General features: G+C 60.3%; 1 protein-coding gene across 1 annotated transcript in view; it reads right to left on the bottom strand.

Moving 5' to 3' along the window:
• Window positions 1-472: 472 nt before the first annotated feature.
• TMEM132B (transmembrane protein 132B) overlaps window positions 473-22,145 on the bottom strand; it is a 75,032-nt gene continuing 53,359 nt past the window's right edge. The window contains exons 5-9 of the mRNA XM_036277304.1: window positions 19,356-19,499; window positions 7,288-7,493; window positions 5,300-5,570; window positions 2,711-2,902; window positions 473-1,618 (exon numbers count right to left, since the gene is read on the bottom strand). Of these exons, the coding sequence (XP_036133197.1) occupies window positions 473-1,618; window positions 2,711-2,902; window positions 5,300-5,570; window positions 7,288-7,493; window positions 19,356-19,499 (1,959 nt within the window). The remainder of the gene's footprint in view (window positions 1,619-2,710; window positions 2,903-5,299; window positions 5,571-7,287; window positions 7,494-19,355; window positions 19,500-22,145) is intronic.

Here is a 22,145-nt window from a genome sequence, read left to right as displayed (position 1 = left end):
AACGGCAGGGTCCTGGGAGAAGCTCGACGTGTGCAGACGGGTAAGCAGGCCCGTCACGCGGCGGCTGCGCTCAGCACCCGTGCGCCGGCCTCGGGCCACGGGCAGGAAGCGTCCACTGTGCTTTAGAAGGTCTGGGAACAGAAGTCCACACCAAGTCTCTTCCGAGTCCACACGGCCGCATGTCCCGAGATGACTAACGAGGTCCGCGGGGTCGGCTTTATTCTGAGCTGGGACCAGGCAGCCGATGAAACGCGTTTGGAATTTCTCCGGGACCCACGCGGGGCTGTCAGAGACGCGCCCAGCTCGCCCCCGGCGGCCCGGTTCTCCCGACCTCGGACCCGGCTCCGCGTGGGATCCCGCCGACCGCCCTCCACCCGGTAAGCTCGGGGCCGTGGTGCCTGCTGCGAGTTGACCTCACGGCTCCGCCCTCGAAAATCAAGGCATAAAAGGTGAATACAAACGTCAGAAAGGGTTACATCTGGTCCTGCAGCCGCCCCACGTAGTCTCTGAAGTCCTGGGGGTCCCCCAGCCCCATGTCCCGGCAGACCCACTCGATGCTGTCCTCGCCGTCGAACAGGATGGAGTTGGTGTAGGGGCCGCCGTCCTCGGGCAGGATGGTGGTGTAGGACGTGAACTTGACCCTCTTCCTCTTGGGGCCGGAGGGCGTGCCGGGCTCGGGCTTCCGCTCCTTCTCGTAGACGTAGTCGGGCGGCCGGAGCAGCTGGCCCTGGAAGGCCTTCTGCGAGCCGCCGTTGAGGAGGTAGTGCCGCTCCTCCAGCGACAGGCCGCGCTCGGCCGCGGCGCAGCCCTCGGCCGGCAGCGCGAAGTCCATGGGGCTCTCCAGCAGCTCCACCTCGTTGCCCAGCCAGACCCAGTCGTGCGAGTGCGGGATGTTGCCCTGCTCGCTCACGGCGAACCGCTTGTGCCTGTATTTCCACGCGAAGGCCACGCAGTTGACCAGGAAGACCAGGATGGCCAGGCAGAAGACGCACAGCAGGGCGTACATGCCGATCTCCAGGTCGGTGAGCCCCCGGGAGGTGACTGTGAGGTCACTGGGAGGGTGGGGTCCCGGTGACTCCCCTGGAGCAGGGACGCTCGTGACGGCGTCCGGACGGCGGCCCTTGAGGAGCTTCTGGTCCTTCCTTCCCATGGGGGGCTGCGGGGTGGTGCTCCCGTTGGGGCCGTGCTCCTGGCCCACGGGGGTGCTGTGCGGCGGCCACCCCTGGACCGCCCGCTCGTGGGCGCCTTCCCGCTCGATGGAATTGCTCAGGTGGTCCTTGTACTCCCGGGTCACGGCCCCGATGTCATTGCTGCCTCCTCGCTGCTTGTCGAGGTCCGGGTCGAATCTGACCTTGACGGTGCCCTTGCCCGTGGCGAGAACGCTCTTCCGCTTGGTCTTCTGGCAGAGCTCACTGATCACCATCTCCAGCTTGACCAGCGGCCCCTGCCCGGTCCCCTCCGCGGCCACCACCGGCCACTGGGGCTGCAGGTTTGCCCGGACGGACGCCACCATCTCGTCCAGCGAGGAGACCGAAACGGAGAAATCCTTGGGGTCGTAAATGTCCAAGGGCGTCACCGAGCCGTCGCTGAACAGGATCCAGGAGCTGACGATCGCTTCCTGCGAGAAACGAAACCACAGCGTTAGGTCCTGACCCGGTCCCTTCAAGTCCGCAAGCGCGGGTACGGTTTCCCACGGGACAGTCCCTAGACAGACGAGCTCCTGCGTTCTGTCACCTTGAGCAGCTCCTGGTCGGCGTGGAACCGGCCTCCCCAGCAGACTGCGCCCGCCGACGGGGAGCAAACACGACGCAGTAACTCCCAGGCACGCGTGTTAATGCACCGCATGCCGCACGCCAGAACCTGGCCTCGGACCTTCCTGAAAGCACTCTGAAAGGTCAGGTCATTTATCAGGACCAACTTCAGGTGCCACTAGTCAGCCGTCTGCTGCAGTCGAACCGACCTTCTTAGGAGGCCGGTGCCGGTGAAGCAAAGGGCGGGCATTGGCCGGAGGAGCCGGAAGACGCCGCATGGGGCTCAGCGCCCTGGGTCCCCATGAGGACGGAGGCGAGTTTTAGCAGTGACGATAAAGACGTGTATTGGCCCTGGCCGGTTTTGTTCAGTGATTAGAGAGTTGGCCTGCGGACCAGAGTCCTGGGTTCGGTTCCCGCTAAGGGCATGTACCTCGGTTGCAGTCTGTCCCCGGCCCTGTTTGGGGTCGTGTGGGTGGCGACCAGTCCATGTATCTCTCACATTGATGTTTCTCTCTCTCTTCCTCCCTCTCTCCCTCCCGCTCTACCTGAAGATAAATGCAATATATATATATCTCCATCCTCAGGTGAGGATTAAATAAATAAATGAACATGTATTAAACAGCAGCAGTGTGGTGCCCACCAGCCATGCTAATTCACGTGGCTACAGTGGAATTTCCACGTATGAAAAACCATGTGCTGTGGCCACAGTGAGAGATGCGACCCTTCGGTGTCGGTCCAGCAGCCCGGGAGAGCAGACGGCATGCGGGACATGGTGGGGAGACAAACACATGCGAGGGGAGTATCCGAGCCCCCGAGCGTCCCGAGACAGAACGGAGCGGAGGGGACGCAGGAAGAAGCTGAGAATCCCCAGTCCCAGCACGGGGAGCCCTGCCAACCTCTCGGTGGACACAGAGAAGTCGTCTCAGCGGATCATGGACCAAAGGACTCGGGGGTCTCACCTGCTGAGGGGCCTGGAGGACGTCCAGGGCAGTCACTGTGGACACGATGGCCCTTCGGTCCGCCCGGTGCGGCTGCAGGGAGAGAGACAAGCCCGCCACCAGCTGCACCCCCAGGTCTGCGATGGTGACGCGGTCCTCCAGGACGGTCACCGTCTTCTCAGCCAGGATGGAGTCCGACAGAGGCGAGAGGACCTTCGAAGGAAGCGAGAGAGCTGCAGTCTCCGCTCCGCACACTAGACCCCAGCGCCCCCCAGTTCTCCGCTAGGTGACAGCTTTTAGGGGACACATGCAGCCAAGTGCAGCTACTGCTCAGTCCTCTCGCTGAGTGAAGGGCGGCACATGTCCCTGTGGCCCTTCCCGCGATGTGGACCGTGACGGCGGCAGAGGGTCCCCAGGAGGAGCCTGGCTGAATTTCAAGGCGCCAACTACCCGTCGCCCACCGTGTGCCAGGCACCCAAGGGGAACGTTCTCCCGGCAACTAATATTTAGGGGGGACACAGCAGGACGAAACTGGTGACAGAAGCGCGGCACAGCCGACTCCTGCTCATATTCCTCCCGTGGGCACTCGGATACGCACGGAGGGGCAGCGATGACCGCGGCATGGGCCGCTGTGCCGTCACTGGATAGACGTGGGACAGGCAACCTGATGTCGGGAGAGGCCTCTGCTCCGCACCGACCACCTCGCTTGGGGACCGAGAGGGCTGTCCGGCGGCAGAGTTCCACTGTCCCCCGTGAACTCAGGGCGCCTCCCGTGATTCCGCTATATCCACACAGACAGAGGCCTGAGAATCGGGACACTACCCTGGACTCTCCGGGCAGGGCCGGAGTCGCCACGGGGCCCGCGAGGCAGCAGCCCTCCCAGCTGAAGGCAGAGGTCAGCTCCTCCTGCGAGACGCCTCGGTGGCCGTCACTGGCCACGGAGCGGCCACAGGAAAACGCACCCAAGTGGCCTCTGGGAGCACAGGGACTCTGGGCTGATGGTCCACAGGGACACAGACCCCTCGTCCCACACCCTGAGGAACTGCACCCGGCCCACAGCCCCAGCTGGGGAGGAAATCCTTCCCCGAAGCCCCACCCCGTGTTCCCAGCCAGACCCCACTGTGATCTGAGCCTCGTGGCACCCTGAGCACAGAACCCAGGACCGGACCAGAACCCAGGACTGCACCAGAACCCAGGACCAGACCAGAACCCAGGATTGCACCAGAACCCACGACCAGACCAGAACCCAGGACTGCACCAGAACCCAGGTCCGGACCAGAACCCAGGACCGCACTAGAACCCAGGACCACACCAGAACCCAGGACCACACCAGAACCCACGACCAGACCAGAACCCAGGACTGCACCAGAACCCAGGTCCAGACCAGAACCCAGGACCGCATCAGAACCCAGGACTGCACCAGAACCCAGGACCAGACCAGAACCCAGGACCGCACCAGAACCCAGGACCAGACCAGAACCCACGACCAGACCAGAACCCACGACCAGACCAGAACCTAGGACTGCACCAGAACCCACGACCAGACCAGAACCCAGGACTGCACCAGAACCCAGGACCGGACCAGAACCCAGAACCAGACCAGAACCCACGACCAGACCAGAACCCAGGACCGGACCAGAACCCACGACTGCACCAGAACCCACGACCAGACCTGAACCCAGAACCGGGTCAGAACCCATGACTGCACCAGAACCCCGGACCGCACCAGAACCCAGGACTGGACCAGAACCGGACCAGAACCCAGGACTGCACCAGAACCCAGGACCGGACCAGAACCTAGGACCGGACCAGAACCCAGGACCGGACCAGAGCCCAGCCCCCTGAACTCCCGATGAGTCAGCAGTGCTTTAAGCTGCTAGATTTCTACTGACTTGTTACATGTCATAGAAGGTGATATACAATGTAACATGTTTAACCCAGCTTTGCCCAGTGTAACCTTGGCAACACCTAAATTGCTAGCAGCAACATTTCACACGTTTCCTGAAAGGACTCTGCACCATTTCTGCTGAATCACCCATCCGCATGGCTAGCAAACAGCTTTCCTGTTACTGGAGCAAAGTGCAGAGCTTAACTGCGGGCTTCTCTTTTTAATGCAAATCCATGTTCTTTTAATACTCTTTTGTCTACCATTCAAGGTATAACACAGCGACATGAGGAACCCTCCGGGTTCAGAAAACAACCCCCAGGCTCTGCCAACGTCTACCTGCGACCACAGAGAGCCCGTCACCCGGGGGAAGACAGCTTGCGCCCTGGGATGCATTTAGCTTGGACCAAAGAACTTGGGCATTTCCCTAGGCCTCTCTGACATGCAACCTGCAAGTGCCTCTCCACGATGAGAAGTGGCGCGTAGGCGCACAAGCGCGCCGGTCACGGTGCCCCTCCATGCGCCCTCCTCCGCGCGCACCCCGAGCGCGCCCCCTCCATGCGCCCTCCTCCACGAGACCCCTCCGCGTGACCCTCTCCGCGCGCCCCCCTCCGTGCGCACCGTGAGAGTGCACCCCCGAGCGCAGCCCCTCCGCGCACCCCCTCCGCGCGTACCCCGAGTGCGCCCCCCCGAGCGCACCCCCTCCGCGCGCCCTGACGCCGTACCTGCACAGTGGTGAAGCCCGGCTCCCGGCCCACCAGGGTCCTGCCGTCCTGGAGCTGCACTATCCGTGGCTCCTCCACCTTCATGGAGCCCACCACGAGGTGAGTGACGTCGAACTGCCAGTCGGGACCCAGCATGCAGCGCAGCTGCCCCGCGTCGGGCGCCTCGGCCACAAACTGGGTGAGGACGCGCACCGTGGCGTGCTGGTACTGCAGGGAGCACCCCCGCCCCTTCTTCTCCTCGTCCTCCTCGTCGTCGCTTTCCCGGGTGGGCCTGCGCACCAACAGACCACACGCGTCACCGCGGCCGCCACGGGTCACGCGCCTCGCGCCCCAGGCTCCCCGGCTGCACAGGGCGTGAGGCGGGTTTGCGCCAGCTCACTGTCCGCTCCCTCACCGCCGTCCCTCCACTCACGCCACGGACACTGGTGGTCACTACGCTGCCGCCTGCTTGAAACACGAGAGGTGAGCGCAGTTCCTGTCCCGCCAAGGGCCCTCTCTGTCCCGGCTTCTAGAAACCTGTGATTTCAAAGCCCTTGAGGCCACCGGTACCCCCACCCCACCCCGTCCAGCGGAGGGAGCCCAGGCCCTGCGTGGGGAGAGGCTTGTGGCCAGTGTCTCCTCCTGGTGGCCTTCTGGAGAAGATTTCGCCCCACGCAGGCCCGATCACCTCCCCGGGAGTGGAAATAGGAGCAACTGCCCCAGCTCCCTCCAGGTGCGAGGAGACGCGCTGGCCCTTCCTCTCTGCTTTGCTATTCCAGAGGCTTCCCCTCAAGGCCAACCTGTCCCTCGTCCTTTCGCGAAAGGACCTTGTCTGGTGGCTGCTGACCAGCCTGTGACCCTCCGTGGATGGGGATCTGTGTCCAGAGGGAAGGGCAGCCACCCACAGGCACGGAGTTAGACCCATTGTGTGTGGGTCCCACCCCAAGTGTTCAGGGACCGACAGGAGCGGACGGGGTGACCACGCAGTACACGCCAGCCACACGCATTCCGTTGGTCCATCTGGAACCCCAAGGGGTGTGGGCGTTTTATTGTCCCCATGTCACCAGTGTGGAAATCAAGGCAGAGAGGCCAGGGCCACACAGCTGTCCCCTGTGCCCTCCCTGCTGTCTAGCTGTCCCCTGTGCCCTCCCTGCTGTCTAGCTGTCCCCTGTGCCCTCCCTGCTGTCTAGCTGTCCCCTGTGTGCCCTCCCTGCTGTCTAGCTGTCCCCTGTGTGCCTTCCCTGCTGTCTAGCTGTCTCCTGTGCCCTCCCTGCTGTCTAGCACTAACTCCAGCATCACAACCACCCAGAAACACGCTCCTGTTTTCACACGAAGAGCCAGGGCTCAGCGCCTGGACAGCAGGAAACTCGCAGGTTTGGAAAGAGCTCTATGTGACCCCAGAGCCCTCTGTCTCCAGACCGGCGTCCAGGGAGGTCTGAGAACCAGGGAGGAAGCCACAGGAGAGGTCTGGGCAGCACTGGAACGCAGCAATCTGGGTTTCCCAACGTAATGGGGGGACTGTCCTTGCCAATGGTGTAATTTTGGGGGACAAAGGGTCAGAGCATTAAAAATACTAAGTGTGCCCTGGCCGGTTTGGCTCAGCGGTTAGAGACATGGCCTGCGGACCAATAATCCGCGGATTCAGTTCGTCAAGGGCATGTGCCTTGGTTGTGGTTCAGTCCCTGGCCCTGGTCGGGGTCGTGTCGGAGGCACCCAGTCATTGTGTCCCTCTCACATCTCTCTCTCTCCCCCCCCCTCTCTGTCTGATGATAAACAGAAAAATATTCTCGCGTGAGGATTAAAAATATATATGTGTGTGTGTATATATATATATATATATATATATATATATATATAAAGTAACAAGCCAAAAAATTATTCCCGTTGTATTTTTCAGTCCTGATTCTCTCGTAGGGAGTCTCCGTTCGGTCCGCTTGCCTCCCGCCAGGGCCGGCTCCAGACCACAGGCCCTCGGCCTCCCTGACAGCCACCCCTGCCCGGCCCCTCACCTTCTGTTGGGGGCCACGGGGATCCTCCATCCTTTGATCTGGCTCAGCTCCGTGTCCGAGATCTCGATCTGCAGGGGCAGCCGGGGCGCCCAGACGGTGACCTCCAGCTGAGCTGCAAAGTGCTGGTGGGTGAAGCTCACGGCCGTGCCCACGCGGCCCCTCATCTCCTTGCCGTTCACAAACATGGCGTCGCAGCGGCTGGAAACCTTTGGGGAGGGAGGGGTTGCAATCTCGAGGTGAGTCAGCAGGAACAGCAGAGGGAGGCTGCCAGGGACCGTCGGGGAACCCGGGAGGCTCTGGCTTTCCGGCCACCACACAAGCGACTTGAACAAATGGTAACTCGTGGGCACCACTGGGTGACAAATGCCAACAGAGAGACCCCAGGAAGGCCGCCGCCTAGGACACCGTCAAGGGACTTCAGTGGCGTTAAGTAACCTCTGTGGCCTCTCTCTGTGTGTGTTCCCTGTCCCTTCGCTATCCTGGGTACGCACACTGCCACCGGTCATGCAGCACCGCATTTGAGGGAGCAGAAAAGGCAGCCACACGTCACTGAAGAAAACACTGTATTCGTGGCACAAGAAAGATCTTTCTTTAAAAACCAACAGAGCTTTGCCCTAGACTAAAATCCTGGTAGGAAAACACTCACAAAATGCATGAAAATATGGATATAATTATGTTTGCCCTGTTAAAATACAAGCTGCAGGTCTGGCCAATGAGGCTCAGTGGTTGAGTGTCGACCCTGCACCAAAAGGTCGCTGGTTCGATTCCCGGTCAGGGCACATGCCCAGGTTGTGGGCCCGATCCCCAGTGGGGGGCATGCAGGAGGCGGCCAATTGACGTTCTCTCTCATCCATGTTTCTCTCTCTCTCCCCCACTCCCTTCCTCCCTCTCTAAAATCAATAAAGGAAAAAAACTTTCTTCTAATTTTTAATTATTTTTTACAAATAAAATACGAGCCGCAGGATGGGGGAAAGGAGATGCACTCGGCCGCGGCCCGGGCGCAGCGTGTGTTGGGGGCCCTATTCGCACGCACGTGTTAGCGGGTTGCGTGCCAGCCCCGCTGAGCCTCCGAGTTCGCTTCACATCGAAGCGAGTCCCTTCCCAGAGACGCGCCTGGGCAGGACCGGCATGTTCCCAGGGGAAGCAGATCGGCGGGGTTCGGGGTTTCCAAACACTTTGCCCAGACTCAGAACGCGTCTGAGGCCAGAGGCTTCTGCAGAGAAGGCTGCCATCTGCGCCCGGCACCACCGGCAGCTGAGCCCTCGGGGGCTCCGGTCCCTGGGGAAACACAGCGGCCGGCTGCCGCCCTCGGCCCCCACCTCAGAAGGGGACAGGAGGGACGCTGAGAGGCCCGAGCGCAGGAGACCCGGCAGGGACTGCTCTCGGCGGAGATGTTCAGAGACAGCGGCAGATGGGACCCGGCCAGGCCGAGCCAAGCCCCAGTGGCCACCAGCTGCCCCGCGATGGGCGGAGACTTGGCCCTGCGCTCAGGCAGTTGGAATCCGATAGAAAGTCCGGTGGGAACAGCGGTTCCCACACCAGGCGGGTCTGCTCCGTGACCGTCTCTGCCTCCAACAGCAACAAACCTCAGTCACTACCTCTGACGTATGGTTCTCATCTGGCCGCACACAGCCGGCGTATCCCATGTCCGGGTACCAGAAGCCAGCTCCCCGTATAATTCACTCAGGTGTTTTCAGCTCGAGGGCTGGATGCGGAGCCTCGAGGGCACTGGCGGCAGTGACTGAGCCGCCAAACCCCTTCCGATCCAGGGAGGCGGACCAAGCCAGGAAGGAGGGTCTGCCGGGGAGCACAGGAGAGTTGGGGACTGCGGCAAACTTGAGGGAACCACCTCATAGCTCACTCCAAGGGGCTGGCTCTACCCACCTGAGCCCCGCAGCCGGCAGGGACCCGGGACTGGGTTCGGAGCTCTCCTGACTGTGCAGGAGTCCCGGGGCATCCAGGGTTTGGGTGAGATCCACTCAGTTTTGAATGTTGGTGAGAAGGCCGGCCAGGCGCAGCCCTTAGGCGGTGCAGAGAGCCCGCCTCCGGCTTTATGTCACTCCCTTCCATCCGCCAACCGCCTCAACTGCAGTGGAACTAGAAGGCCCCCAAGTGCCCCAAGGCGTATCGTGTATAAAAGACGCTGGAGCCCGGGCTCGGCTCGGCCTTTGGAGGTGACTCCGCTGAGACAGCACCGGTGCACGTCAAACGGCCCTTTTCTAATCCTCCGAGTGCACGCGGTCTGTCTCTTCCCGCCGACCGAACTCTGCCACAACGTCATAAAGCACATATCTAGCCCAACAGAGAGCCGCGGGGTGCATTTGCCTTGAGGCCTGTCCTCTGATGACCCCTGCCTCAGATGTCCTCACACACGTGGTAGGCACCGGTGAGCGGTCAGGTTTCGTTCTGCCTACAGCGGGTCTCCCTGGGAGGTCCGCAGCGTGGCCTCGGCAGCATCCTGCTCGGCAGTGCTTCCAAGGGCGTCCGCGGGCCCCGCCAGGAACAAGCAGGCACGTCTCACCTGCCAGCGCAGGTGCGCTCCACGGAGCTCTGCCCGGAGAAGGAATCTGGGCGCCGGGCCTGACTGACGACGTCTGCAGGGCACACGCCAGGCAGTGGTGTCTGGCCACATGTTCCTGTCCATCACACCGGTGAAGCCCGACGTCCTCGGCCCACCGTGCCTGAGCCGAGCCCCTTCCATGCCAAGCGGGGCACCAGCCCTGCGGCCACACCTGCCAGGCCCTGAAAGCTTCTCAGAACGGCTCCGTCCCTCGAGGAGGCTGTCAAAGGGACACGGGGACCGGCGCCCAGGAGTGCCCTGCTGATGCCCAGCCAGTCTCAGCACAGGGAGTCCCCCCCGCTCAGGGACACCGCTGTGCTCGGATGACGAGAAGCCAGAGTGCGCGCCAAACGCTGGCCACGTGTTCTGCACAAGGACGCCAGGAGGCCGGCGACGCCCCAGCCCTGTTCTGGAGCACAGACCCCGGGAAGGAGCTCATCCGTCCCGAGCACCCCCAGGTGACTTTCTTGGAGCGCTAGCTTGGAGCTGAGGCCTTGGGTGTTTACCAGGAGCTTGTTGACCGGGCTTCTGACGCCCCTGAGGCCTGTCTGCAGTGCTGGCTCTGTGCCAAGGCCCCCCCAGCGCGGGACGGCGTCCCAAGCGCTTTGAAATCTGAGATTTCCTTTCCGCACTTCCAGTTCGACCGCAGATGTGTCCGTGGCAAGTTCATCCGAGAGCCAGTGCAGGAGGTGTCATCAGTTCCGAATGAAGAGTGAACAGAAAGGACCGCTAACGGCTGGGAGCCCCGCCCTCTCGAGACTGGACCACGCGAGGTCAGAGCCCCTTTGTTTAATAGGAGGCCTGGAATCCTCGCCACCCCCTCCAAGAGCCCGTCTTCCACGTTTCAGCCGAGACAGAGTGTATACCTCCAGCAGCTGCCTACATCACAGACATCGACAAAGTGTTGTTAACTCACCTATGCTCAATTCCCTGCGTATTTGAGGGCAAACGTGTGAGACTCTCAGACTTCTGTCCCCGGGGCCCATCTTCACTGTGGTTTTATGTTCACGAGCTCCTAACACACGTGAAGTTCTCTAGACATCTAAAATGTGGGACACACTATTGTCACTGGGAGATAATCCCCTTAATCTCTGGATATGCTTAAAGTAACTCAATTGACAGACAGTCACAGAGTTGCAGGGCAGGGGGCGGGGCACTCATCGCCAAGTTCAGAAACAAGCAGCATGAATCTACAAACCAAGATTCAAACATAAAAACAAAAATCAGAAGTGGCCAGAATGCTGCGACCTCCGCATCTATCAAACATGGAGCGTTTCAAAATATTTTAGAACTGCTTTTCTCCTGTAGAAATAGCCGTTATCACCACATCAATAGAAGGGGCAAAATCCGCATGATCATCTCAGTAGACACGCAAAAGAGCATGTGGGAAAACCCAGCAGCCCTTCACGTGAAACACTCAACTGGGAACAAAAGGGAAAGTCCTCCACGTGATAAAAGGCAAGTCCAAAAAGAAGAAAAAACACCATTAATATTATACGTAATAATAGAGAAAAAAGGGGAAGCGTTCCCCCTAAGATCAGAGACAAGACAAAGATGTCCCTTCTCACTTACTCTATTCAACATGTTACTAGCGAGTCTAGCCTAAGCAATAAGGCAAGAAAATGAAATAAGATACATCAAGATTGGAAAAGTAGTAGTGAACAATGGCTCTTTGTGGATAATATAATCTTTTATGTGACAAATACTAGGGAATCTACTAAGAAAAAAAAATTATTAAGCCAGTAATCCCGACCATGGACCTGAGCGGGGCCTGGATGGGGAAGAGCAGACGGGATGCCCGAGAGGAGGGAAGAAGCAGGGGCCATGCTGACCGAGGGAGGGGAGCTGGGAGGCTCACAGGTTTACTCTGCTCATCCAGGATTTCTCCACATTATGGAAACAATCCCAGAATGTTTGTTCTTAATGAGAGAGGCAAGAGCAGGAATGAACAAAAGATCTAATTCACACAGAAATGACCGTCATGCTGACAGGGTCGGCGGAGGGTGGAGGACACAGCCATCTCTGCCCTCTGGCCCACAGGACATGCACGACAGGGCTCCAATCAGAACAGAACGAGAAAAGTCCAAATTAGCAGCATAAAGGATGAAATTAGGCAACAACATTCTAACTGCCCGACAGCTTATTCTTAGCTGCCTGGCTGCTGGGGATGGGTGAAGGGAAGGGGAGTCAGCCCGCAAATAGAACAGCAGTGTTTTCGGCAGGGATGTCTGCCAAGCATCGCTCAAGGAGAAAGCAAGCCTTACTCCTCTGGGTGTCTCTGCATCTCCTTCTAAAGCAAAACTGGGGTCAGTGTGAGCATTTCTTTGGGAGCCAGTGTGGCCGACAGTGGACGAGACCTTTCTGAACCCCGTCCTCCTCTTCGTCCACCCTGTGGGGCCTCATGACACCTCATCCCTCCCCACCTGTGCCCCCTCCTCCACCGGCTTCCTCGGGCACACACGGGGAAGGTCAGAGGGCGGCCTCCGGGCTAAACGTGTTTGCGGCTCTTTCCCGTGAGGGACCTGCCAACGGTTAGAAGTGCACGCTCTTCCATGAAAGCCTGGGTTTGCAGAGGCAGCTGTCCTGACGTGGAGGGGACAGGAAGGACCTGCTTGTCCACATCCTGGTGCAATGGACTGGGACCAGTGGACTGGGCTCTACCGAAACCCCACTGAGGACAGCCACTCGGGCCTCTCTGTACCTCAGTTTCCTGGGCTGTGCACCGGGTGACTCGGGCACCGGCCCCGTGGGTGTGGCAGGCTGACCACTGTCAGGGGCCTGAGACCAGAGGGCAGAGTTTGGCACAGTCCCTGTGCTGTGGCCACTGTGCCTGCTCAGGCCAGTGCCCAGGGGACAGGGACGCAGGGAAGACGTACCCTGCCCTCGGGGACAGCATGTCCACACGCACAGGCCACGCAGCGAGCGGGGCCCCGGGCACCCCAGTGAGGACCCAGTGCAGAGGCAGGAAGGAGGCAGCTGCATGTGGGGGCGCCTGAGCCACGTCCAGAGGTCGGCTGGGGTTCTCGGGGTGCGGGAGTGGGAGGCGGGGACACAGCGGGACCACAGGAGAAGGAGGTGAGAGGCCACCAGGAGGAAGGCACGTGTGGGAAGGAGACAAACCAGGTCCAGACAACCCTCCGGATCCAGCTTCCCGGACGCCACCACTCTCTCCGTTACGTGAGTCCGAGTGTGTCCCTTCCACGGCCTCAGGACCCAGGATCTGGGTTTCTGTCACTTGCAACTAAAAAAAAAAAATGAGAAGCGCCCTGGCCAGTTTGGCTCAGCGGTTAGAGCGTCGGCCTGCGGTCCGGAGAGACCCGGGTTCGGTTCCCGCTAAGGGCATGTACCTCGGTTGCAGTTTGTCCCCGGCCCTGGTTGGGTCGTGCGGGTGGCAGCCACTCGATGTGTCCCTTTCACATCGATGTTTCTCTCTCTCTCCCTTCCTCTCTCTCCCTCCCACTCTGTCTGTACAAAAAATGGAAATATGTCCTCGGATGAGGATTAAAAAAAAAAAAGAAGCGAACCCGCCACCACAGGGTTTCCCTACAGGCCTGCCGGTCCAGCGACCACGCGCGCCCCATCCCTGCCCCTGCAGGTGACGTCAGCTCACGTGTGCCACGCGAAGGACCACAGACAGGACTCACCTGCCTCCCACGTCCCCTCCTCTACACGTCCAACCACCCAAGAAAAACGGGGTCACCGCTTTTCAGGTGCGGCGCGATCACCCCGGAGAGGCAGCCGCTCTGTGGAGCCCAACGTCCTTCCCCGGAGGCAGGGCCCCTGCCTGGACCGGCTCCCACAGCGCTCGGAGAGCAGCGGGAAACTGTTCTTCTCGCACCACGTCCCCGGCCTTCCCTGAGCCCTCACGGCCCACGCTGGGAACCAGTCCCTCCCGGGACCCGGGGGACTTCGGAATGTTAACGCCTTTCACGGGCCTTCAGCATCTCATCATCGCAAGTCCCGCTGACTCCAGACGGCCAGAAACTTCATTCCCGCGGCCAAGCGTGGGAGGCTCCATTGCCAAGGTCAGCGTGGGCGCGCACTTATTTCTCCCGGAGCGTGGACACGTCCCTCCCCCGCGGACGGACAGCGGGCGTCCGTGCTCCGCAGACGCCTCGCCGGCGCGCGCCCAGGTGCGGCCCGTCGCTGAGAAAGAGACGGTCAGAGGTTTGCTCCCCTGCTGCAGGCCCTTAAAGAAACTTGGTGAAGAAACCAAAAGATGCTGGTGAGGCGGCGCAGAGAAGGTGGTGTTATCTGGAAACGGTCCGTCCGGGTGTCATCAAGCGAAGGCTCTGGAGAGATCGTTCTGAATTAGGGCAGCCCCTGAATCTAATGACAGGTGCCCCTGTAAGAAGGCCACAGACACACGGGTGACACCACGTGAGGAGTCGGGGTGATGGGACCGCAGCCCAGGGCCACCCGGAGCACCAGAGGTGGGAGGTGCCGGCCAACACCTCCATGTCCAGCTCCCGGAGGCGATCTCAGGAGGCGGTGCCCGAGCAGACGTCGCTGAGATAAGGCCCGAGATGTGCTGGGTGACCCAGGTGGCCTGGCGTCGTCACAGGTCCTTTCCAGAAAGAGGCAGGGGGCGGGGTCAGACACAGCTGTGATGTGCGAGGGCAGGATGGGGGCTGGTGCGACGCTGACCTTGCGGTGGAGGAGGGGCCACAGCCAGGAGGGCGGAGTCTGGAAAAGGCAAAGGGCGGATTCTCTCCTGGAGCCTCCAGAGGAAGCCCCGCCCACCCAGGGAAGCCCCGCCCACCCAGAGGAAGCCCCGCCCACCCGTTTGGCGCCCGACCTCTGGGACCAGGGGGCGGCAAATGTGTGTTGCTTTCAGCTGGGTCCATGGCTGTTTGTCAGAGCGGCAAGAGGGAGCTCAGACACGCACCTTCCAGGGGGCCAGGGTGATGCCAAAGCTTCTGCAGATACAGAAGAAGTCCGGTGTCACCTGGGTCCCCGACGGGAAAGCCACAGACACTCCGCTACTAGCTCCTCCGATGCCCCATCCCAGGCCCTCCCCGACCTCAGGGGCTGACAGTGCACCACGCACAGAGCCAGCCTGCCCGGCCAGGGACCTGCCCCCACGCTGGGGAGGCTCATTTCATCACCCAAGCCCACTTTCTTCCTGCAGAACTTGGATCTACCCGAAAGGCTTATCGTGGACAGGAAATGAGTCCCCAGTCCCAATACCCTTATGATAACAGTACCTGCTACCACATACGTGTCCGATAAATGTTACCTATTAACGCTCATGAACTGGACTGTGAGCTCCCAGGGGGCAAATTCAAATGCACCCCACCTTTGTGGGGCCACCGCTCCTCGCCCACTGCCCCCCACACAGAGCTGACGAGCGAGTGTCTGTGGAATGGAGCCTCCCCGGGGAGCAGCAGGAGGCTGGGACCACAGGACCAGGTCCAAGTGCCCCGACGACAGAGCACCCCACCTCTCGGTCAACATGCCTGAGAACAGAAAATCCGGCGGGGACATTCCAATAAGACTAGTCTTGTCTAGTCACCTCTGGGCAGCCCTGGCACGCACTCATCCATTCAGGGGTGAACGGAGTCTACAAGTAGTTCTTGAGCCCCAGCCCGTGTGGCTCAGTTGGCTGGGTGTCGTCCTGGGCACTGAAGGGTTCACGTCAGGGCACATAACCTGGTTGTGAGCTCGCTCCCCAGTAGGGGGCGTGAGGAGGCAGCCAATCGATGTTTCTCTCTCACAACAATGTTTCTCTCTCCCTCTCTCTTCCTCTCTCTAAAAATCAATTTTAAAAAATATATTTCTCGGCCCAGCCGGTGTGGCTCAGTGGTTGAGCGTCACCCTGCACCAAGAGGTCGCCAGTTCGATTCCCCGGTCAGGGCACATGCCCAGGTTGGGGGCCAGATCCCTAGTGTGGGGCATGCAGGAGGCGGCCAATTGATGTTCTCTCTCATCGATGTTTCTACCTCTCCCTCTCCCTTCCTTTCTCTCTAAAATCAATAAAGAATATACATATATATATTTCTTGAGCCCAACTGGGCTCCACCCCTGCTTCGGTCGGGGGACGGAGGAGCTAACACAAGCTCAGACACTGCAGACAGGCCTCGCGACCAAGTAGAGGTGAACACAGACAGCAACGCACAACCATGCACAGGTGTGACAGGTGCCGACACCCCGCATGCAGAGCGGGCGCCGTGAGGCCTCCTGCAGACAGACACTCTGCTAACAGTCCCCGAAACCCCACGTTGGGGCTTGGGTGACACACAGAGTGACACACAGTGACTCAGTTCCGTGCGTTCTGACAGCATCTCCCTCGGGAGACAGACACCAGAAGAGAGCAAGAAAGGGAAACGCATCTCATCTCACCTCCCCCAACATCTGACTGACCCAGACGCCCCGCATTCCCTACCAACCAACCCCGCCCTGTGCGCCCCAGGACACCCGACCTCTGCTCAAACGCAGGCAGACTTGTTTTAAAAATAGCAACTGTCTTTGGGGCTGTCGGAGCCCAGGTGCTCCCTCAGAGCTTCCAGAGGTCATTTTGGCTGTTCTTCTTTCTTTGGGAGACATGTCTGCCCAAGTCCTTGGCCCGTTTTTGGACTGAGTTGGTGGTGGGTTTTGCGGTGGCTGAGCTTTGGGAATCTTCCCATGTTCTGAAGAGCAGCCCCATCAGACGCACGTGTCACCAGCATTTCCTCCCGTTCCGTGGTTTGGCCTTTGCCTTTCTGGGTGGCGTCCTCGCACACCTTTCTCCTGTGCGCTGAGTTCAGAGCACGTCCCTCTGAAGGGCGCCTCTCCGCGGTGTCCCGAGCATCTCTCGACAGAGAAGGACTCTGGGCTCAGAGAGGTGGACTGACGGGTCCAAGATCCAACAGCGCGGAAGGCGGAGTTGGGATCGGAACCCACATCCCACGTCCGAAAGTCTAACCAAAGCAGTACCTCCTCTGTGTTCTCTCCTTCCGAGGAATGACCTGGAGGGGTCCCTTCAACTCCCACTCTCGGCATCTGAAGAGCACAAACCGACCCATCCTCCGTCCTCCTCTCCAGGGCCCTTCAAAGACAGAGAGCTGTCCACCCCCACCCCCCCCGGGGCCGTCTCTTCTCAGCATCAGGACAGACGCTCACGCTGCCTCCAGTCCCTTCCCCTGTGATTTCAGTCAAGGGCCCTCAGCCCCGGCCGCTCCGTGACGGAACACTATCAGTTTCCTGCGTCCCTCTGACGCCAGACAGACACAGAGCTCCGGGTCGGAGCGGGGAGCGAGGGCCACCATGACTGCCCCTTTTCTTAGAGACCAGGACACAAGAAATGCTCGCGTTCCTCTGAAACCCGCCGCCGAGAGGCCAGCCGTGCACGCCCGATGAGAGGTGGCAAGCACCCTCAGTCCGCGGGGAGCCAGAGGGGGACGCGGGGTCTACATGCAGGAGCACCCCTGATGAGAGGTGGCAAGCACCCTCAGTCCGCGGGGAGCCGGGGGGGGGGAGTGTCTACACGCAGGGGCACCCCCGATGAGAGGTGGCAAGCACCCTCAGTCTGCGGGGAGCCGGGGGGTGTCTACACGCAGGGGCACCCCCGATGAGAGGTGGCAAGCACCCTCAGTCCGCGGGGAGCCGGAGGGGGAGCGGGGTCTACATGCAGGAGCACCCCTGATGAGAGGTAGCAAGCACCCTCAGTCCGCGGGGAGCCAGGGGGTGTCTACACGCAGGAGCACCCCCGATGAGAGGTGGCAAGCACCCTCAGTCCGCGGGGAGCCAGGGGGAGGGTGTCTACGTGCAGGAGCACCCCCGATGAGAGGTGGCAAGCACCCTCAGTCTGCGGGGAGCCGGGGGGAGGGTGTCTACGTGCAGGGGCACCCCCGATGAGAGGTGGCAAGCACCCTCAGTCTGTGGGGAGCCGGGGGGAGGGTGTCTACATGCAGGGGCACCCCTGATGAGAGGTGGCAAGCACCCTCAGTCTGTGGGGAGCCGGGGGAAGGAGGGAGTGGGGTCTACATGCAGGGGCACCCCCGATGAGAGGTGGCAAGCACCCTCAGTCTGTGGGGAGCCGGGGGAAGAGGGGAGTGGGGTGTACATGCAGGGGCACCCCCGATGAGAGGTGGCAAGCACCCTCAGTCCGCGGGGAGACGGAGGGGGAGCGGGGTCTACACTCAGGGGACCCCCCATCATCTCCAAGTGAGGATCACAGGAAGCAGTGTGGGCCCAGGGTCACCTGACCCTGTGGTTTTCATAGAAGTTACAAATCCAGATTTCGATGTGAATTTGCCAATCTGCACAGGACGGCAACAAATTACACATATGCACGTGCGCACGCGCAGAAGTCATTCAGCTTCAAGCCTGACATTCATCCCTCCCAATCCTGCCAGGTGATGCCAGGGTTCCCGCCTTTTAAAATCATCTGTGTTGGCCCTGGCCCGTCTGCTCAATGGTTAGAGCGTCAGCCTGAGGACCAATGAGTCGCAGGTTCAATTCCAGTCAAGGGCATGTACCTTTGTTGCGGTTCGTCCCCGGCCCTGGTCAGGGTCATGCGGGAGGCAACCAGTCAATGTGTCCCTCTCACGTCAATGTTTCTCTCTCTCGTCCTCTCTCTCCCTCCCTCCCCCCCACTCTGTCTGAAGATCAATAGAAAAATATCCTCAGGTGAGGATTAATTGAAGCATCCGTGTCCTCAGATCCATACCCCCAAAGCCATGCAATCCCAAGTCAAAGCCAATTTGTACGTCCCCACAATGTACACCTTCCTCCCTCACCTGTCACAGCCCCAGTGCACAGAATTTCCAGAGCATGAAGATCTTTGGGGGAGCCTTCAATATGCCCCCAGTGACCCCATGGTGCTTCCTGCACCAAGTGAGGACCGCACAGACTAAGGGGGCCTCTTCCTGGGGGACTAACAAATGTGCCTCGTGTTGGGGGACGAGCGTGGGATTCACACTGGCCCCTGCAAAGAACACGAAGAAAAATAAAGAAAAGCCACAGGCTGGCTCCCGGCTGGACTGGGCGGGGAGTCCAGCCCCTCAGAATGCAGAGCCCGCAGGCCGCGCCGTCCAGATCCCAGACTACGGCTGTGTCCGCGGGCGATACCCAAGGCAGGTGGCAGGGAGGGGCTTTCACGGTGTAACAGTCATTCACTGTCATCGATATTAACGGCAAATTAACACAGCAGGCTCACGGATGGCTCTGTCTTAGAACGGGGCTGAAGTTTGAAATATTGAGGCATTCAAAGAAAACATATTGGTAAATAACATTATTTGGCACAGCAGTAACTCAGGAGGTGGCGTGTACGTGGCTAAATGAGGGCAGTATTGTCCTGTGAGCCGAAGGGGGACAGGAAATGGCTTCTGCTCTCGACTGAAGCCCGGGGTCCCCACTGCAGGGGAAGGAGGCCTGGCCCCTGTGGCCCTCCCCACGGCAGGCGGGGCTGTGCCGTCCTCACTCCTTCACGTGGTCACCCGGCTCCAGCTTTCCAGAGAGCCTGACCCTGGGCAGAAGGGGCCCAAAGGACCGAACCCTTGGGAGTCTGGGGTAAAGCGTGCCGTACCTTAATGACGTCTTCATCCGCAGACCTGCACTCCACGGACTCGGACACGTCCACCACGGAACCATCCTCTTGAATGGCCACGACCTTGACGGGGACCGACACGGCCTTCCCCGTGAGAATGGCCGTGTTCAGGACCTCCGTGTCCTGCAGGAGACAAGGGGCGCGAGTCAGCGGACGGCCCCTGGTGGCAACAGGTGGAATCTGAACAGTGTACCCGGGTACGACTCTCCTGTCCTGACGCTCACTTCCTGACTGACAAGTTCACTCTGCTTACGTAGGAGTTTCGAGGAAACACGCACGTTTCATTAAAATAAGAACGACTGGTGTTTGTGGAGAGAGAATGGTGACGTTTGGGGAATTCTGAGGTAGCAGGTAGGGTCATGGACTGATTCAGACTCATAGGAAATTTTAAAATAATATGAAGAACCAAAAGAACAAACATAAATAGAATAAAATCAGTAAGTCCGTAAAGATGCAGGACGTGGTAAGTACCTAACGGACATCATTTGTAACGACCGCTTTTGTAAAACGTTGGGGGCCAGCACCGTGCTGGGCGGTTTACGTGTGTCGTCTGCAAAATAAAAATGTGTGTTTGTGACGACAGACAGGAGAATGAGTACTGACACCTCGTAACAAAGATTACAGAACCGAGCCTGGGACGCCGTGGGCCCTCGGTAAATGTTGACGCGTCTTATTCATGTCTCAGAATCGAAGGGTGACTATTTCCAGAGCTGCAAGGATTCCACTCTTGGGCCCGGATCACATTCGGCCGACGACCCCCCGGGCTGTGACTGAAAGCCCAGAGCCTCGGAGATCTCGGGCGTCCCCTCGGCCACTCATCTGTAAAATGCGACTGACAATCCATTCTCTGCCCAGCTCAGACGCTTTAAGGATGAAAGATAGATTTGCAGGGGCTTTGACTTTAAAGCCTGGACACAGGTGTGTTACAAACAGAAAGTTTACGTTTTAAGCTTGGAGACCAAGTCGCCCCAAAGCCCCAGCCATGGCCACGGGGGCTTCAGGTCCGTCCCATTCCAGCCCCCCGACCCGGCCCGAGGCCCAGCACCCCCGTCCTCCTGCCCCCCGTCCTGGCCTGAGGCCCAGCACCCCCATCCTCTGGCCCCCCAACCCGGCCCGAGGCCCAGCACCCCCGTCCTCCTGCCACCTGACCCGGCCCGAGGCCCAGCACCCCCGTCCTCCGGCCCCCCGACCCGGCCATAGACCCAGCACCCCCGTCCTCCGGCCCCCCGACCCGGCCATAGACCCAGCACCCCCGTCCTCCGGCCCCCCGACCCGGCCCGAGGCCCAGCACCCCTGTCCTCTGGCCCCCCGACCCGGCCCGAGGCCCAGCACCCCCGTCCTCCTGCCCCCCTGACCCGGCCCGAGGCCCAGCACCCCCGTCCTCCGGCCCCCCGACCCGGCCCGAGGCCCAGCACCCCCGTCCTCCGGCCCCAGCACAGGGATGTCAGCCTCTGAGCCGAATCTAACTCTGAGCCCTCTCAGCCCGAGACACCTGGACCCGCCCCCCGTGCTGCAGGACAGGTGTCCTGGTCCCTCAGAGGTCAGCAGGGATGCCAGCTCCAACTGAGATGGTGGTTCCCACGCCCGTGGTGTACGTGGGACTCTGCGTCGGGCTCTGGGTGGCTATTCTTAGATTCCGACCATTTACTGTCCACAGAGCGGTGATTTCAAAACGCAGCTTTTTATGAACCCCGAAAGACCCCGACGAAACTACCCCAAACAGGAGCGCGCAGACAGCCGTGTCTGTGGGAAAGCACCGTCCGGGCTCTCCTGGTGGCCCGTCGTGGCCCGCGGGGAAGCGCCCTGCACTCGGCACAGGGCGGGAGGGTCACGGTACTCCACGGGCAGGATGAGGGGTCACACGCAAGGACAGTGTTCATCCAGTGGCCCTTAAGCCACATCAATGTTTCTCTCTCCCTCCCCCTCCTTCCTCTCTCTCTGAAATCAATAGAAACGTGTCCTTGGGTGAGGATAAGAAAGGAGAGAAGACAAAGAAACAGAAAAGCTAGAGAGCCCTGGCCAGGCTGGCTCGGAGGTTAGAGCATCGGCCCCGCGATGACGGGTCGCACGTTTGAGTCCCAGTCGAGGGCACGTACTGGGTTTCAGGTTCAATCTCCAGCCCCGGTTGGGGTCGTGCGGGAGGCAACCCATGAATGTGTCTCTTTCACATTGATGCTTCTCTCTCCCTCCGCTCCCCCACCCCGGCCTCCCTCCTACTCTCTAAAAATCAAAGGAAAAATAGCCTTGGGTGAGGATTTTAAAAAAAGCTAAATAGACAGTGAGGCGGGGGACAAAGAACTGGGAAGCTCAGAGACGGTCCCAGAGACGGGAGACAGACAGCACCCCCATGAAAGCCGGGCCTGGTTCCTGGGCCTTCCTGTCCCCTCTGCTCCTGCCAACCCAGGGGCTCCCGTGGGCACCCCCCCCCTCCGCCCCAACACGAGCACGAAGTGTGTTCTCTGCCATCCTTCCCTGCTGAGCCATTAGCACTTCTTAACCACAACTGTAACCTGTGAATAGTGTTTCTTCCCACGGTGGCGGGGGGGGGGGGGCACAAAACCCTCCCATCCAGCGTGGGCTGAATCAGATGCCACAGGCCTTCCCGAAGCCACTCAGCATCAGCCGTCCTGTGGCCCTGAGGACTGATTCGGGGCCGGCACGTGACCCCGACTGGTCCGATCAGAGTGGGCTCGGAACTTGCGGACAGGGCAATGCCCTTTGCCAACCCGACCCCTCGCCACCTGCCTCTGGCCGGAGGCTCCCTGGCGC

The sequence above is a fragment of the Molossus molossus genome, unplaced genomic scaffold (assembly GCF_014108415.1).
Source record: "Molossus molossus isolate mMolMol1 unplaced genomic scaffold, mMolMol1.p scaffold_m16_p_22, whole genome shotgun sequence".
Classification (NCBI taxonomy): domain Eukaryota; kingdom Metazoa; phylum Chordata; class Mammalia; order Chiroptera; family Molossidae; genus Molossus; species Molossus molossus.
The sequence above is the reverse complement of the archived record's forward strand: the minus strand, read 5'-3'. Positions and strand labels throughout refer to the sequence as shown.